At 53.8% G+C, this 16,189-nt stretch overlaps 1 protein-coding gene across 1 annotated transcript in view; it reads right to left on the bottom strand.

Annotated features, from left to right (window-relative positions):
- Window positions 1-16,189, bottom strand: part of LOC136304968 (hydrocephalus-inducing protein homolog) — a gene marked incomplete at its 5' end in the record, with an annotated part of 67,973 nt that overhangs the window by 28,080 nt on the left and 23,704 nt on the right. The window contains 17 exon segments of the mRNA XM_066208382.1: window positions 25-192; window positions 636-822; window positions 1,074-1,313; window positions 2,384-2,516; window positions 2,929-3,125; window positions 3,213-3,334; window positions 3,979-4,115; window positions 5,071-5,192; window positions 5,897-5,953; window positions 6,017-6,147; window positions 6,653-6,830; window positions 9,865-9,993; window positions 11,283-11,492; window positions 12,181-12,279; window positions 12,763-12,928; window positions 14,477-14,793; window positions 15,283-15,423. Of these exon segments, the coding sequence (XP_066064479.1) occupies window positions 25-192; window positions 636-822; window positions 1,074-1,313; window positions 2,384-2,516; window positions 2,929-3,125; window positions 3,213-3,334; window positions 3,979-4,115; window positions 5,071-5,192; window positions 5,897-5,953; window positions 6,017-6,147; window positions 6,653-6,830; window positions 9,865-9,993; window positions 11,283-11,492; window positions 12,181-12,279; window positions 12,763-12,928; window positions 14,477-14,793; window positions 15,283-15,423 (2,734 nt within the window).

Here is a 16,189-nt window from a genome sequence, read left to right as displayed (position 1 = left end):
AGCCCAGGGCTGCAGCTCACATACCTGCCAGGGGTGGCCCGTGGACAATGACAACAATCCCTTTGTCCTGCTGTGCTTCACACCTCTCTGAAGACTGGTCAATGCCCAGGTGGCGAATGACAGCTCGAGAGACAGGATTCCCAGTCGCCTTCACCATGGCCTCAGGATAGAATGGGACAGCCCTGTGATGTGCTGCAGTGAAAAACCAGGGGAAAAGGTCAGCCTCCTGCCTACCTTTGATCCTCCTCATCCTCCCAATCTGCTCAGATCCCGGAAAAGGAGACTTGGTGAAAGCAACATGAGCTTGTTCTTTTGTTGCTAGGAAAGTGCAAATATAAAAGAGCCAGTGATATTAGACCTGGTTCTACTGGCTGAAGAACTCATCCAATCCTAGTCTTTGTGGAATATCCCGATTATTTCCCCAGTCTACGGCAGGCAGATAGGAGCTTGCTTTGGCTACACTCAGGGTTGGTAGAGGATGCCCCAGTCCTTCACCCAAGAGTTCCTCCACCAAGCTGGGGAACAGGCAGTTTTTAAAAGCATGGGCTTTCCCCGAAGGTGACAGCGTTCAGGGTGTATGGGTGCTGCGACCACAGTCAAAACAGACGCTGCCAAACCCTCACTGTTTTTCTGACCTGCTTCTGCCTCGCCCATGGCCTCAGCCTCAGCCTCTGCCATGGCCTTGACCTCTCCCTGTTGAGCATTCAGCCTCTTCTGGGCTTCATAGTACTCCAGCAGCTCTGGGGGCAGCGTCTCGCCCACGGCACGGGGAGGCATTAGAAACTTCTTCTGGTACTCAGACCCCACTGCCGTCCGCAGGATCTGTGTGCGCAGGGAAGAGAAACCATACGCAAGATTCCTTCTCTGGCCTTTCATCACACACGCTCAACAAACCCATTTTCTGTCTCCTCTCTTCCTCCCAACAACACAAGCTATTGAAGTCCTCCCACAGCATGTCAGCAGAGTTGGCTTTCCCTGGGGATTGCCTCCGTCGCCCTGGCACAAGCCTGGGAATGCTGGAGTGCTGTGAAGCTTGGGCAGCATGTACATGGGGACCAGACCTGCCTTCTCACCTTCTCCTCCTCAAGGTACTGCTCATCAAAATCCAGGGAGTAAAACTCAATGGGGAAGTTGCATGGGATCTTCACCACCACTGTGGCCTCCACTCCGTCGCTGTCCACCAGCACCCATCCCATCTCTAGTGCCGGGGGGCTGAACTCCAGCCGTGGCTCCAGACCTTGTCCTGACAGGTGCAGCATTAAGCAATTGCTGCTCTCACAAACGTTAAGCTTCAGCTCATTCTTGTAAGACCTCTGAAAAGAGAAAAGTGAAGAAAACTCATCCATGAAGTCCCAGGTGACAGGACCCCAGATACAACGCTTTCTCCAAGGTCAGGGTGTTCCCAGTCCCTCCAAGGTGAATGGAAACCACCAGGTATTTACTGACGCCAGGGACTACAGCGTCTGTAGTAGTCTGGGGCCGAATAACTGGGATAAATCCTGGTGTGCACTGTAACTGGGTATTTGGGCATCAGATGGATCTACAATGGACTGTCAGATGTTTTCACCTAGTCATGCAGGAGTGCAGTGCTCATGAGAAGGGCCCTCGGGGTTACAGTGTCCAGACACAGTCCTGGCACTGCTGCATCAGGCAAACGCCAGCTCCAGGAGAGAGGCAAATGAGCTCTCACCGGCTAGAAATAAGGATCATCTTCACTGCTTAGTGTCTGGCTCTGGGCAAAGCCGGACACAAGATGGTTATGTCTCTTGAGCAATTAAAAGATCCCTGGGACTGTCTGCAGGCACAGAAGCACTTGTGTCCATACCGGTACAGGCCATCAGTTTCCAAGACCCAGCGGCCACAGGCAAACTACTTTTGGGAACGCTCCATCCTTTAAGTTGAATCCCCCGCTGCATGGGATTGTGCAGGCAGGCCAGAGCCCCAGGGACTGCTGGCAGCACAGCACTACAGGTGACTGTCCTGCTGTGCCCAGGAAGGTGTCTGGTGGCTGTTTTGTCTGTCAGTTCTGCAGCAGGATGAGCCTAGACGGACCATTCCAGGATTATCCTCTGCCGGTGTGCAGCTGCTCTGCACCGAGTGTCGCAGCTGCAAATACAGCCGGGCAAGGGGGAGGCTGAGGGGAGTTGGGCACATCCCTCCCGTGTGCCGAGAGGCAGCCACAGAGCCCCGATGCTCTCTGTGCAAGCTCCCTGTGGGCATTTCAAAGCACATCTCACGGCAATGCTCTGTGGGGTGAACTGAGCCACGCTGAGTAGCTGAGTACGGGGCTTGCAGAAAGCTCCCTGCCAAGGCAGAGCTCAGAGCACACTCTCGGCACCAGGCCCTCCTTTCGGCCTCCTGGGCTGACACCTGCCAATCTCACGTCCTCGTTTGGTGTAAACCGGATTTTCAAGTCCTGCCAGCTTCCTGCCTCAAGGGTTCCTTCGGAGGGCATCACTTCAAAGGGACAGGGCTCATCCTCCAGTGCCTGCTTCTTCTGATGTAGGGCTGGTGTCCTGCGTTTGCGTTGATTGTTCCGGGCACAGAAACGAATCCTGTCAGGTCTCCTGGGTCTGCGAGGACAGAGCCTCAGTTCCTGCAGTGCTCTGAGACACTGATACGGTGCTGAGGGCACCCACAGCCACAACAAGCGTGGCCCCCATAGCCTAGAGCTGGAGGGAAAACCTGTAGACAGGGCAGGCAGAGAGGGAACTGGAGTCCTCAGAGGAGGGGGAATGGGTGAAGGTGCTAGAAAAGCAAAGCATCAGCTAATGGAACAGGTCCAGGCAAACCAGCCTTGATCTAGACCCTCAGAAGCTTCCTCAAACACGCTGTAGACCCAAGTGCTCAGGCAGCCACAGGAGTAGAAAGGGCAAGAGACACAAAGAAAACCCAACCAAGAAGTTACGTGTTCAGTGTTGCCCGTGCTTTACCTCCATTACAGGCTGGATGGCAGTAATAAACCAAGTGCAGGGGACATGGAACCAGTTGTAGAGCCGGACTGTCTCAGTCTGGCACTGCCCAACGAGGGTATCCGAGAACTCCAGAGTGTTCTTTGAAAGTCTGAGTGACAGTTCAATGACAGCGGCATGGAGGCAGATGTGAGACGTGGGGCCTTTTTCTACCTGGAGAAGGACAGGGAATTCAGCGGAGGGTGCAGGTGACAGCTGCTGCGGTGCCCAGCCTGCTGCCTGCCCCAAGAGCTGTGGTACCTTGATGGGCAGCAGCACATCCACGTCACCCTGTGGGCGGCAAGCACTTTCAAAGCACACTTCAAATGTCACGGTGTGTCTGGGAGGCAGGTCCTCCATTTGGTCCAGGTCCACACTGAAACCTTGAACAGATGAAAACAAAGCAGCTGAGATACACAAGAGACATGAAATGTGTCATAAGCATGTTTAAGGCCCTACAGGTGTCCTGGCTGAGAAGTCTGGGAAAACCCCCCTGCCGTGCGGTGACCTGGACAAAAACGTAAAAGAGTGCACCTGTGAACACCCCTCAGACACAGCGAGCCTCTGTGTGATGGAAGCACAGCCTTGCCTCAAGGCCACTTTTGGAAGCCTCTTTTCATCCACCAGAGGATCTGACAGGCTGTTTCCTCAATAAAGGCTTAACACAAGTGCGGTGACAGCGTGAACTCCAAACAAAGCACTTCCAAAACACAGCAGACCCCACTGGTTCACAAAACAAGTCCACAGAGTGCCCAAAGAAACTTCATGCTGGTGGGAGCCAAGGGCAGAAGATGCTGAGAGGTGACCGGGCTGATGAGCCCATCTGGCCCCTGCACTGAAGCGTTAGGGCAGTCACAGGCAGGCCAGGTCCTTGGGCATGGCTGGCCAGGAGAATTGAGACTCTGAAGCTCCCAGCAGGGCCACTGAGAAGAAAAAGCTCAGAAACGTCCCCAAGTTCAGTGGCTTAAGCTAATCTGTCTGAGACACCTCCTTCAAGCCCACAGGAAGTGTCTCCAGCACTGCTTACCTGTGTCCTGCAGGACAGACACATCCATCCGGAAGGACAAAAGCATCTCCCCAGGGTTGGTGATCTCCAGAGTGCGTCTCTCAGTGCAGCCCTTAAATACAGACCCCAGGTCCAGGACATACTCAAGCGGCTCAATGCTGGAAGAAGGAGTAAGGACAGTCCTTAAACCACAGCCTGGCTACAGTTTCAGGTGGATGGAAGATGCAAATAAAGTGGGTAATTCTGTATTCATTGCTGTAAAAACTCAGCTCAAGCATAGGAAACCCGAGGCCTGACCACCTGGCAACGACTTTGGGAAATCAGGAGGAGTGCAGGTCCTAGGTTTTATCAGCCACCCATGGTAGCTGAAACTAAAATTAGTTTAAAATGGACACTGGTTGCAGCTCCTCTGCCATGAAAAGCCAGTAGAGGTGAGTACACTGGGCCTCCACTGGTCTCAATGAAACTGCTTAGCCTCGTGTACAGCCTGAGCCTGAAATTGCCTCAGGGCCTAGAAGAAAGATTTGCCCGCACAGGAAATCTTCATTGCCCTGCAACCAGATCATATGATCTGTTCTGCAGAGCATCTTCCTCCTGAATGGAAGCCTCCTGTGCTTGTGCTGCATCATGATGGCGCAAAGGGAAGAGACCAAGGAACCTAGATAAGCCCTGCCACCCCACCAGGATTCGAGCCATCTGAGTTTGGATTTTAAAGTGTTTGCTGACACGTGCAGTTCCCTTCTCCGTTTGTCTAGTGTGCTCTGTTAGTTGGAACCAAGACGTCAGCTGGGAGTTGTCTCTTCTAGCGCTAGTCAGCAGGGACAGAATTTATGCGGCCTGGAAGGGCTTGAAGGTCTGCGCTGGGTCCCCTCAGCTGCAGGGACAGAACCCCACACCTGTGGGGAGCTGAGCAGTCCAAAGCTCAGCGTGGTGCTGGGGAAGGGAGGACACTCCTCTGCTCAGACGTAGCCTGTCAGCCACCGGGACCAGACCCTTTCTGAAGTCCCTGGCTATTCCCCAGTTGTGCAGACACAAGGATCTCTCAGGACAAGGAGACATTGCTAGATGTTCCCCACGGGGCACCTGGAGATGGGGATGGGAATCCTTACTCACTTGATAAGACTCTGGAGCAGCTCCTCGTCAGGGAACCCGCTCTTCAGGGGATGGGATGAGAGCTTTTGCTGCACCTCCAAACCAGCCTTCTCTGCCATTATTATCTGCAGCTGGGCGTCTGTCTCAGAAAGGATCCCACCCTGCTGCTGTTGAGAGGGGCTGTGGGGTCCTCCTGTCTGGCTGCTCAGTGTCCGTGACACCGCCTGCTCTTAGCCAGGACCTCATCTCCAGGGAAGTCACTCCCACACCTTTGCCTGCCCAGCCACTGTTGGCAAAGCTGATCTGGCCGGGCAGACAGACAAGCCAGGAACCTTCCAGAGCTCCAGACCCTTGCTTGCCCCCAGCCAGTACCAAGGCAGCTTGGACAAAAGCTGTCTTGAAAGGGAACCGGGAAAGCCTTGAAAGCTTTGTGTCTTGAAAAGCACAGCTTGGTAGCTGGTGCCTCGTGGAGATGAGCACGGCCAGCACAGTCCCAGGGCACAATCAGGCACCTACTGTTTGGGTCTGTAAATCTGACAGGGCTCGGGCTGGGACCAGCAAACTCCCCAGAAATGACCTGCATCTCCTTCAAAGCGCCATCAACTCCATCCCTTGAGCATGGCCTTCAGGATCTCTCCCTGGGGTAGCCAGGAAGCTGGTGCAACCCCAGAAGAGACCATGACCAGAGTGGCAGCCCTAGGGGCAATGCTGAGGTGACACATGGCTGTAAAGTGGGCAGGGAGGTCCCAAATGCCATCAGGGCACCAGGAAGCTGCTGTGGGCTGCAAGGGCCTCAGGTGACACGGAGAGGGTGGCGTGTGCCAAACTGGGCTGCAGCTGTTCTTACTGTATCGCCAGAGCCAAGCAAGCCGGGCTTCCGGTTCTGAGTCTTCCGATTCCGAGTCTTCGAGGTCTGAGTCTTTGAGGTCGGAGTCACCGGGGCCTGAGTTTTCAGGGTCTGAGTCACTGGGGGCTGAGACTTCAAGGTCTTAGTCTTCGGGCTCTGAGTCTTCTTCACAACAGCTGATTCTTTCCTTTGACTTGGTTGTTGCTGCTGTTTTACATGCCGTTCCAATGGCTCCTTATACTTTTCATTTCCTGAAGGAAGAAAACATCCACAAAGAGAAGTGTGAGCAAAGTGCCAATCCCATTAAAGCTGGGAAGTCCCTGCCTCCCACCACTGGTTCCTTCCAGAAAGAAATCCCTCAAGCCCTCTATGGAAAGTGGATGCTGCTGCTCCTCTCTGCATCCTCACCCATCTGCCTCCCCACAGAGGAGCATCTCATCCCCTGCAATGTCACACAAATCCAACCCTGCCAGAAGCCCTGCCAGCCTCTCCTAGAGCTTTCCCAAGCCTTTCAGTCTAGCCATCACCCTTCAGAACCCTGCCAGATGTGCTGGCAAGCTCTGCAGGATGGTTCCTGGGACAAAGACCACATGGGATCCTTGCTCAAGACTCATGAGGCAACCAGAGAGCTTGAGTTGGTCTGGGAGTCCTGCAACCCTCCAGGCTTGCTGGAGGTGGGCACGAGCTGCCCCGTGGGCATATGGTAGGGAACAAAACCAGAGGGGCCCCTCCTGGAGGCAGACAGGCAGTGCCCACCTTTGATGTTCCAGGGCAGGTTCACACTAAACATGGGAAAGGATGCTTCTCCTTTCAGACGGATACTTTCTGGCTCCAGGTCACCCACTTTGAGGTGGTAAGTCCTGCTGAAGGCTCCTGGTAATCCTGGCACGTAAGAAAAATTCAGCTCTTGCGTCTCGCCAGGTGCAATGGAGCCCTGCAGGGACAGGAGAAGAGAGAGGGGATGCATCAGAGTTTGATGGGGAATGGTTCAGGGGACAGACAGGCTGAGAAGACAGGTTCTCATCTACAAGAAGCCATCAAACCACACCACCATCATGATAAATACATTACAGTGTTGGCTTTTGCAATTGTTAGAGTAAACACTGTATGTTTTATAATGTTGACTTTTGTAAAAGAAGTTTTGCTGAAGTTTAGAGTTCTTTTAATTCAAATGTTTTGTTGTGATACCAATGCTGGTGAAGAATTGTTGTAATATTAACATTTAACCAATGAAGGAATTGAAGCCTGTTGAATGTGTCAAAAAGTAACAAAGGACCAGGACTAGGACAACCGCATATGCTCCAAAAAGGCCGGACGGAGAAGGAACTCTGTTAAAACGTTGGAATACAAAGAACTGCTTGTAAATACGCATTGGGCTGATGCAATACCCCGGCTATACAAGGGGTGTTGTGTTGACTGGTGTGTGCCTCTGGCTGCAGCTAATGTGGCTAAGCAGGCAGTGCTGTTCCTTCTGCTTTATTGACTTTGGCCCCTATTGTCTCATATTAAATTTTCTTGAAATTTTAACTGATGAGTGGGCTTTGCTTCTCACACCTCCTACCTTCCTTGTGCCCAAAAGATCGAGCCACTGACCCGGGGGGTGCAGTGTGTCCTCCCAAGAGCTCATCTGCCTGCAGCCCCAGCACAGCCTGATGTGATGTGAGCACAGCTCTGCTGCTCATGGGGTTCGCCCTCTGCCAGCAAGAGCCCGCCTCAACAAGAAAAGGCTTTTTTGGCTATGGAAGAGAAGCCCTCGCACTCAGCAGGGCCAGCAGCTCCTCCCATCCCTTGTAGGACAGGCATGAAGAAATGAGAAAGCCAATCGGCTCCCTCTTCCCACTGCAAGGAGGGACAAAGGCAGGAGTGCTGCTTCGGCTCAAAGACACCCAGGCAGGACTGAGAAGCTTGGACAAATGGTGGGATGATGCTGCAAATTTTTCTCATCGCTCCTCCAGCCCCGCTGCTCCCCGGCCCCCTCACTGCCCCACAAAGCCTCTGCACAGCACAAAGCTGCAGGAGGCAGGGACCAGCACGCCTACTGAAGGGCTATGTAAGTGGTTCTTAGCCCTGGCAGTGGGGAGGCAGGGCAAAGGACAATGTCCTGTGTGATCACACAGCCTGGGTAAGGCGACCCTCAGAAACGCTCCAGTGCCAGCAGCCTGACATCTCAGCCGTCGGGGTCCCCAGAGTGACTGTGAGGTGCGGTGGCGTGATCTTTATCATGAGTTTTAATGTAAGATAGTTGTTCTTTGTACCCTGGTTCAGTGCCGTTGTATTTTTAGGTCCCTTTTGTTACAAACTGTAAGCTTCTCCCTCAGCCTGCCCCACATACAACCCCTGTTTGGTTCACCTTTCCCGCCTTGGTTACCTGTCCACCATTCGTCGGGAAACCCTCCCACCCTGCCAGTCACCCAGGGCCTGTCCCCCGGGTCCAGAAGCTTCGAAGGGAGATCTCTGGCGACTGGCTGGATTGGAAGCTTTCCCCTCCTTCCTTCGGATCATTGGTATTTAATGTTAATGCTTGTTACGTCAGTAGACACTCCCCAGTTATACCCCACTGGTTGCACGTGGACCCACCCTGAGCTTCCAGCCACTGTATAAAACCCTCTCCCTCCTGAGATTCAGGGTCTCCCTGAAGCACCGGTCGCAGGCTGAGGGCTCCCTCCTTCCTACCAATAAACCCAAGTTGCAGTCAGGCCTCTTGAGAGTCCCGTCTTTCTTCCTCCGCACTCGCAACGTGGCAGGGCAGGTCGGCAGCCAAGATCCCACATTTCTATAGATCGTGCGGGGGCGTGTCGGGGCTAGCCGGCCGTGGGAGGACACGCACCGCCGCAGTGGGGAACCAATTCCATTTTTATTTGTGCCTCACCATATGTTATAAATCCATTTTCTGACACGGGGTGAAAAATTACTACAGGGGCTGCAGTCGCGTTGGGAGCCTTAACACACTCCAGGCGTGAAGGAGGTTGCAAGGAGAAGATGCAGGCAGGCCCCGTCTCGGGGGGGCTGCAAGCGACCTCTCCCTTGGGGGAGGGCAGACCGCGAAGCCCGGGCAAACTTTGCCCGTCTGACTAAGTCTTCCTAGAAGGGCTGAATTACGGGAGGAATCTCGGCGCACAAAAGCAGTTAACGCTGCCAATTTCCCCCCGCCATTTTTGGTTGTGGTCGTGCCGGGAGCACCTGGAGGGCCCGGCTCCCTGCAGAGCCGCTCCTTCCCCGCCTGCCTACCCCGCTGTCGCCGCTTCCCCGCCGGCCACGGCCCCGCAGCGCTCCGCCGTTGCCCCGCGGGAGCAGCCGCCGCGCCGGCCGTGCCCAGCCGCAGCTGCGGAGCCCGGACGCCGCAGCCCGCGGGACCGCCGCGCCTGCCGCGGGCGCGGAGCGCGCCCAGCCCGCCGCGGCAGCACGCTCGGGGCGCTGGCCGCACACGGGCTCCTGCTCCAGCCGCCGAGCAGGACGCCGACACAGCGCCCCAGGCTTCCAGCGGTACCGCTCTGTCCCTGGCTTCTGTTACTCCCTCTGTTGTTCATTCATTTTTCTCTCTCTGCTCTCTTTTCTGTCCCCTTCTGGTCGGGGCCGTACCCTTTCTTTACCAATTTCCAGATGTAATATTTGCTGCGTTTGTGCCTTATTTTCGCCCGAGAAATCTATCAAAAAGAATTCTCCTCTGCTCCCCTTACAGCGGGACGGGACAGTGACCAACACACTTGTGCCTTCCGCCGCTGTCTGCCGTGAGACAGCAGAGCCACCCGCCAGCCAAGGCCGTGGGGGAGTCTATCAGGACAGCACTTGTCTGACCTTCTCTGCTCCCAGCAGAAATCGCTCACACCCTTCTCTCTCTCATGGCTGGGTTTGGGGTATTCCCCTCTGACTTGTTTGTCCCTTTCCCCCCCCGCCCCCTCTTTTTTCCCCTTTCACACTCTCCTGGGCCACCCGACACAGGGCTGGGGTGAGTCACTTGTGCTACTTACTGCGGTGGGCTTGACCAGAAACACACCAGGCAGATCCTGGTCTGCAGTGCTAGGGTTTAGCACCCAGTTGAATTCCATATTGCAGGTGTTCTCCAGGGTGACCGTGGTGTGATGAATTTCATTAAACATCTGGAGAGAAAGCACAGGAGCAGGAAGTTACAGACCCGGGCCTGGTGCTGGGAATTTCCTTCCTCTCTCCCGGGGTTGAAAGCAGACCTGGGAGCAGGGACCAGGGAGGAGATACGGGCCCTTGGGAAGCTGGGCAAGCCCCAGGCACAGGGCACCTGCACAGGACCAGGGAGCTCTGGCAGCACACAGACATGTGGTGACGACCACGTGAGGGCCAGTAATAAATGAACCAGGGGACACAGGCCCTCTGTGCTCTCAGGGGTCACCAACTGCCAGGAGAAACAAAGGAGGTGGCACTGAGGTGCGTGAGATGAATCCAAGAGTTACGAGGTTAAAGAAAGAAAGTTGTTGGTTCTTGCGTGTTGTTGTTTGGATTGTTTGGATTTGTTCAGGTCGTGTTGTTGGGTGTTGCTGTGAGCTGGGAGAGGGGCAGGGTTGAAGACCTGACTAAAAGGCAGTAGGATGAGAGGGGAGGGGACAGAAGAGTTGGCGGTCAGAGAGAATGGAAGTTCCCGAGTACCATCCGATGGGAAGGAGGACAGGGACCACCCTGGCCGGGTAAAAAGAATAAAAGAAGCCGTTTTGGTGAAAGGGGTGTGTGTGCTGGGCTCCCGGCTCTCGGGGAGGGAGACACACCCGGCTCAGCTGAATTGTTACTAATGAACAGTTTTCTTTTGCTTCGATGACTTTGTCCCCATTGAATTGTATCTAAAAGCCAGTGCATTTCTAAGACAGGCATTCCAGAAGAAAAGGCACCTGCACGCAAGTATTGGCAAGCAACATACTGCAACAAGGAAGTCACACAGGGCTACACAGACAGGGCCAGCAGCTGAAAATACCTGTGGGCTTTCAACTGAAAAAGAGCGAAGTGGGGATTCTTCTGGGACAGTCTCTGCAACTGTAGTGACTGGAAGCCCAAATTCTTCCCCTGATTATTGTGTGGGTTAAGCAAGAGCTTTATACAAGAGCATCTCCTTGGAGGTCAGGCTTTGGGAATGGATCAGCAGAGGGATGTCTCAGGGACATGTCCTTCAGAGCATCCCCACTGGGACCCTGCCTGCCCCAGGAGGCAGTGTTTCTCAGGGTACCTTTCTCAACATTTTGGGGAGGCTTGGAGATGACCATTTGAAACCAGCTTGGATGCCAGATTTGTCCCTCAAAGGTTGTACTTCCAAGCCCCAGGCCAACAAAGGGGCTGGGAAGGGGAGGGAGGCCTGGACTGAGGCGGGCAGGAACCCGCTGGCCATGGTTGCAGGGCAGGGAGCTGTGCCAGGGGACATGTGGGGTACCTGTAAGCCGCAGTCAATCTCCCGGGAGCTCAGCAAGTAGCTGACACGTGAGGCCTCCCCGGTCAGCTTCACCTTGTAGGTGGGGCCTCCCTCCACGTGGCACAGCGCCGTGACACGAGCGATGGTGTCGAGAAGGCCAAAGAAGGTGAAGGAGGCCTGCTGTGTCTCTCCTGGCTGCAGCACACCCGACACCGGCAGGGTACTGAAAACCTGGACGGAGGACAGGAGAGACTGAGGTGTTGAGCATGGAATTGGATGCAGAAGAGCTTCTTGGAGCAAAGTGCAGCTGTAGCCAGAGGGGACTGTTCCTCAAACACAGCCAGAATCATCCTAATCTCATCTTGTATCCATGCCACTGACCAGTGGAGGGACCATGGGGAAAATCTTCTCCCATACTCGCAGATCAATGCATTAATTAATACACTACATGAAAGTGAACTGGGATGTGTCCTGGCAGTAGAAATTCTCTCTGATGCACAACTTGCCCTTAAAAAGCATTTCTTACTGCTTTTAGAAAAGGAGGCGACTCAGAGCCAGAGCTCTTGGAGCTCAGGGAAGGATTCCAGCCCAGTTCATCTGACTCCTGATGCTTTCCCCGCCCCGCTCTGATTTCTATGCCGCTTTCTCAACGTGCTCCAGCAAAAATTTCCTATGGACCACCTGATGAGGTCCAAGGGGAGCAATGCCCTCCATCGGTGCTGCACAGCGTCCTTGGGCAGCCCTACAACATGTCCTGCACAGCCTCTCTAACAACCAGTTGCTTCAGCAGCACTTTGCGATGGGTCCGGCGGGATGTGAGGCCCCGCTGTGGGCAATGCTGAGGGCCACCAGTGGGACTGGGAGCTACAGCCCTGCTTGCCACACTGGAAAAGTGGGAGTGAGACAGATTCCCTCTTACCTTCTCAGTTTCGAGGGGAGTGTACCCTAAGTCCATGAAAAAGGTGACTCCCTCCAACCCTGGTGGGACGTAATACTTCTCCCAAGTACGTGGTGGCACCTGAAAAACAAGCCATTTTCTATGCTAGGAGGAAGAGACAGCCACTTTGCAAAGTCTCATTTTGTAAGACAGCTTCAGAGCCACCACTGCGATACCAGCTCTTGGGTGAAGAGAGAGATCTGGAAAGAGGTCGTCTGGCTGGGTCGGGAAGAGGGTACATGGAGATCAGGACTCATCACAGCTTGCTCTGGGAAGGAAGCTGGAGGTCCTATCATCATGATGCAGACAAAAGCCTCATCTTACATTGTGAAGAAAACAAGGCAAAAAACCCACACTCAACACAGCATCTGAGCAGGTTTCTCCAAGGAGAACTCTCCTGTTTCTCCCTCCCACACACCCCATGTCCAGCCACCGGCCCTGCTGCCCAGCCCGCTCTCAGGGCACAGGACAGCAGGGCGGCAAAAAGGGAGGTCAGCACGAGCAGGACTTGTTGGTGGCAAGCTAGGGAGGTAACGCAAGCAGTAGGTGTACAAGAAAATCTACCTCTGCTCCTGAAGATTGGCCAAGATCCCGTGATTCTTCCAGGGCTGTGGCTGGCTCCTCCGCTTTTCTAATCTTGAAGTGTCTCCACTGAGTTGCCGGCTTATCCAAAGGGAATGACACCGTCGTCGGTGGTTTGGGTTGGGATTTAGGTGGGCAAAGCTCATGTCTGGAAAAGAACGTAACTATGACCAGGGACCTGCAGTGGGAGGAAAGGACACCTGCACCAGTAGCTCCTGCTCAGGATGCAGCCCCTGGGTGGGTGCTGGTGCGTTGAACTGAGAAATGGTTTGATCCAGCCCTTCCCAATCCAGGCTGGAGCAGGTCCCATCTAAAGGTGGCCCAGGGCTGACACTGAGGTAGCAGTGGTGCAGGCAGCTGCTACTGCTCGCAGCGAGGAACTACAGTGGACACAGATTAACACCTTGTGGGGATGCAAAAAAACACAGTGGGAGAGGAAAAGACAGGGAAGGCAAGAAAAAGGGGAGATTTGAGGCACCAAGGGGCAGACCCAGCCAGTGATGAGCCGGCACAGCCCCCCCAGCGCCCAACGCCAGAAACTCTGCGGCTTTACCAGGTATTTATCACGAATGTTTCCCTGAGAGTGTTGGGGAGGTTGGCTGACATTTTCCAGCACTCCCGGGTGACTCAGGTCACATTCCCCATTTTAAATTGAAGCAGGTGCTCAGGGTAACTCTGCTTGTGTTTCTAATGCCACGTGAGGGACAAAGTTGTGCCATGCCTGCCTGTCACCCTGCTGAGATACAAGCGCTTCCCACGCAGTCAAACACAACCTGGATGCTCCATTCCCAGACAGGCATTCAGTGCCTGCTCCCCAGAGAAAAACTGTCTTTCGCTTTGTAGCTTGTTATCTAAGGCTGGGTTTCATTTCTGCATGAGGCGCTCTCTCACCATAACCCCCAAGAGATCCCTAATCATCTGTTCCACTGTCTTTAGTTTTAATGAATGGTTTGAGGCAACTTCACAGGACCATGGTGCCCAGACAACATTTTTCACTCTAAAGCAGTGGAGCAAGAGGCAGGGATAGGAGATGATGTGATGAACAAGTCCTGCTGTCAAGCAGTACAGAACCTATAAGGGACATGTTGCAGTGGGGAAAAGTCAACGTGAGTAACAAGTGTCACAAAAGAGGGTCGTGAGGAATCCAAGGTGTCCACTGAAAGCTGACCCCTGGGAAAGAATTTGTCCTGGCACTAAAGGAGTTGTCTCAGAAAAGAAGGAAAGGGAAGGTAACAAGAGGTTCAGCATCAGCCCAGTTGCTAAGTAGCTCTTTCTCTGGTGTTGGGACTTTCTGGGCGTCCTCCAGCACAGCGCAAGGGAGGAAGGCAAGGAGCAGAGAGCAGCTCCTGCAGAGAGGACCCATCCCAAAGCAAAGGGGCCAAAAGGGCCTCCAGCAGCACTGTGGCAGCTGGGACTAGGAGCCCTTCATCAGGGTGGACAGTGCCTCAGGCCACGGAGGTCTGAGAAAGCAGCCTTTGCCCCAGCTTTCCTTCCCAGGGGAAACCACGATGAGCACCAAATTGGTGGCAAACCTATTCCCTGAGCATCCAGCCTGACCGCAGCCGGTCAGTGTTATTTGCACAAGGACAAGGCAGAAGCAGTTTGTCAGCTCCTAGGCAAACAGCTTTGTTCTTTGCCAAGTACTAACAGGACACCAGGAAGAAGAGCTTCAAGGACAGGGCAAAGGTGCACATACCTCAACTTCTTCACATGGTCGTCCATCTGGAATGACCAGTGGTACTTGACGGGAAGTGGGCTGCAGTTGGTCATCTCCAGAGAACGCTCCTGTTTCGTGCCAGCCACGATGCCGCCAAATTCCAGGGTGCTGGGCTGGATTTGGAGATTTGGGAAGTGGGCTTCCCCGCAAAGGGTGATACGCTCCACATAAGGATGGCCCCTGACCATTTCTATCTTCAGGATCTTCATTGTTTTCCAGCTATTAAAATCCAGTCCATAAGCTGGGTCAAATGCGATGTAGAGGTGACAGGTCTGCCCTACGTCCACTGTCACAGGCTGCAAGCAGATGAACAATAATTAGTCACCTGTGGGATGACATCCCAAGGTCTGACAGCATGAACCAGTAAATGCTCCAAGTGTGACACCAGCATGGGCTTCTCAGTTCATCGTTCATTTCTTTACAGCAAGGGTCTGACTGCGGGCACCACACTCGAGTCCAGGATTCCCTCAGGCTCACGTTTCTGTGCTCAGCAGCAATACAAGGGGTGGCTGCTGGAGAGCTGGGATGCTTTCCAGGAGACACCTTCACGGCATGGCTTGCCCAGACCTAGTTGCCTGCTCCCTTCTCCCTGTGCCTGAAAGCCAGGGTGGATCTTCTCAACTCAGATAAGTTTTTGATTCCTTCAGCAGCTCTGCTGATGCAGTTCAGGCCATCCCACTGCTGACGCTACAGATTAAACTTCTTGACTTAAGGACGTCCCAACAGAAGTGCATCACCGCATCCCTCCTCTTCAAACCCCACTGCAGGAGTCCGGGGCTGCTCACCTGGCCATGTGGGAGTGGCTGCTGGTCCTCACTGCAGACCTGAAACGGCTGCTCCAAGTAGAGCATAAGGTCGAGTGGCAGCCGGCAGGTGTTCTTTATAGCCAAAGGCTGGTACTGCAGAGTCAGGACATCACTGGGTTTCTACACAAACAGGAGACAAGGAAAAACAACCTCAGCTAGCCACAGACCCAACCTCAGCTAGCCACAGACCTGCTTCTGCTGCATCTCGCAGTTTTCAGTCCCAGAAGTGCACGCATTTCTTTTTACCCTTTTTATTTGTTTCTACACTTCCAGGAGATTTTTCTTTACAGCAGATGCTTTTCATGTTTAGAAACCACAGCACCCTCTGGGGGACAGGGAAACACTCCCAGGTACAGATGAGCAAATGGGGCCCTGAGAGGAGGCAGCTGCTTGAACAAGATCTACACCAGAAAGGGAATCCAGACCATTTGTCTCCAGTTTTGTCTCTCTATTGCACAGAGCAGCACTAGATGATCTTCACTCACATACAGCCATTTCTTACAACCTTATTGGCTCATAAAGCAGCTTGTCTGCAGGATGCGTCCTGCAGTCCCTGCTACAGGGACAAGGTGTCTGTGGTCTCAAAGCTATGATCAGCCTAGGCTCTTCCTTCCTTGTCTGCATTCTGCTGGGCTTCCTGCATGGTTTAGAGAAACCAGGGAGTTTGGGAAACTAGTTCTGCATGTACTGGTATCAAATAGGTGCCATAGCATGCAATAAATCAGTTTGTGTGTGTGGCGTCAAGCAGAACCCAGGCAGAATCCGGGAGAGCTGAAAAGCTTCTAATTACATCGGAACTGCCTGTTCCAGGGATTCTGTACTTGAGTGGAAACCTGGGAACCAGAGGAGAGGCCTGAAACTACAGAAACCAACTAATGAAACATCT

This window comes from Chamaea fasciata, unplaced genomic scaffold (genome assembly GCF_029207755.1).
Source record: "Chamaea fasciata isolate MVZ Bird 193981 ecotype frontalis unplaced genomic scaffold, bChaFas1.0.hap1 SCAF_232, whole genome shotgun sequence".
Taxonomy (NCBI): Eukaryota; Metazoa; Chordata; class Aves; order Passeriformes; family Sylviidae; genus Chamaea; species Chamaea fasciata.
The sequence above is the reverse complement of the archived record's forward strand: the minus strand, read 5'-3'. Positions and strand labels throughout refer to the sequence as shown.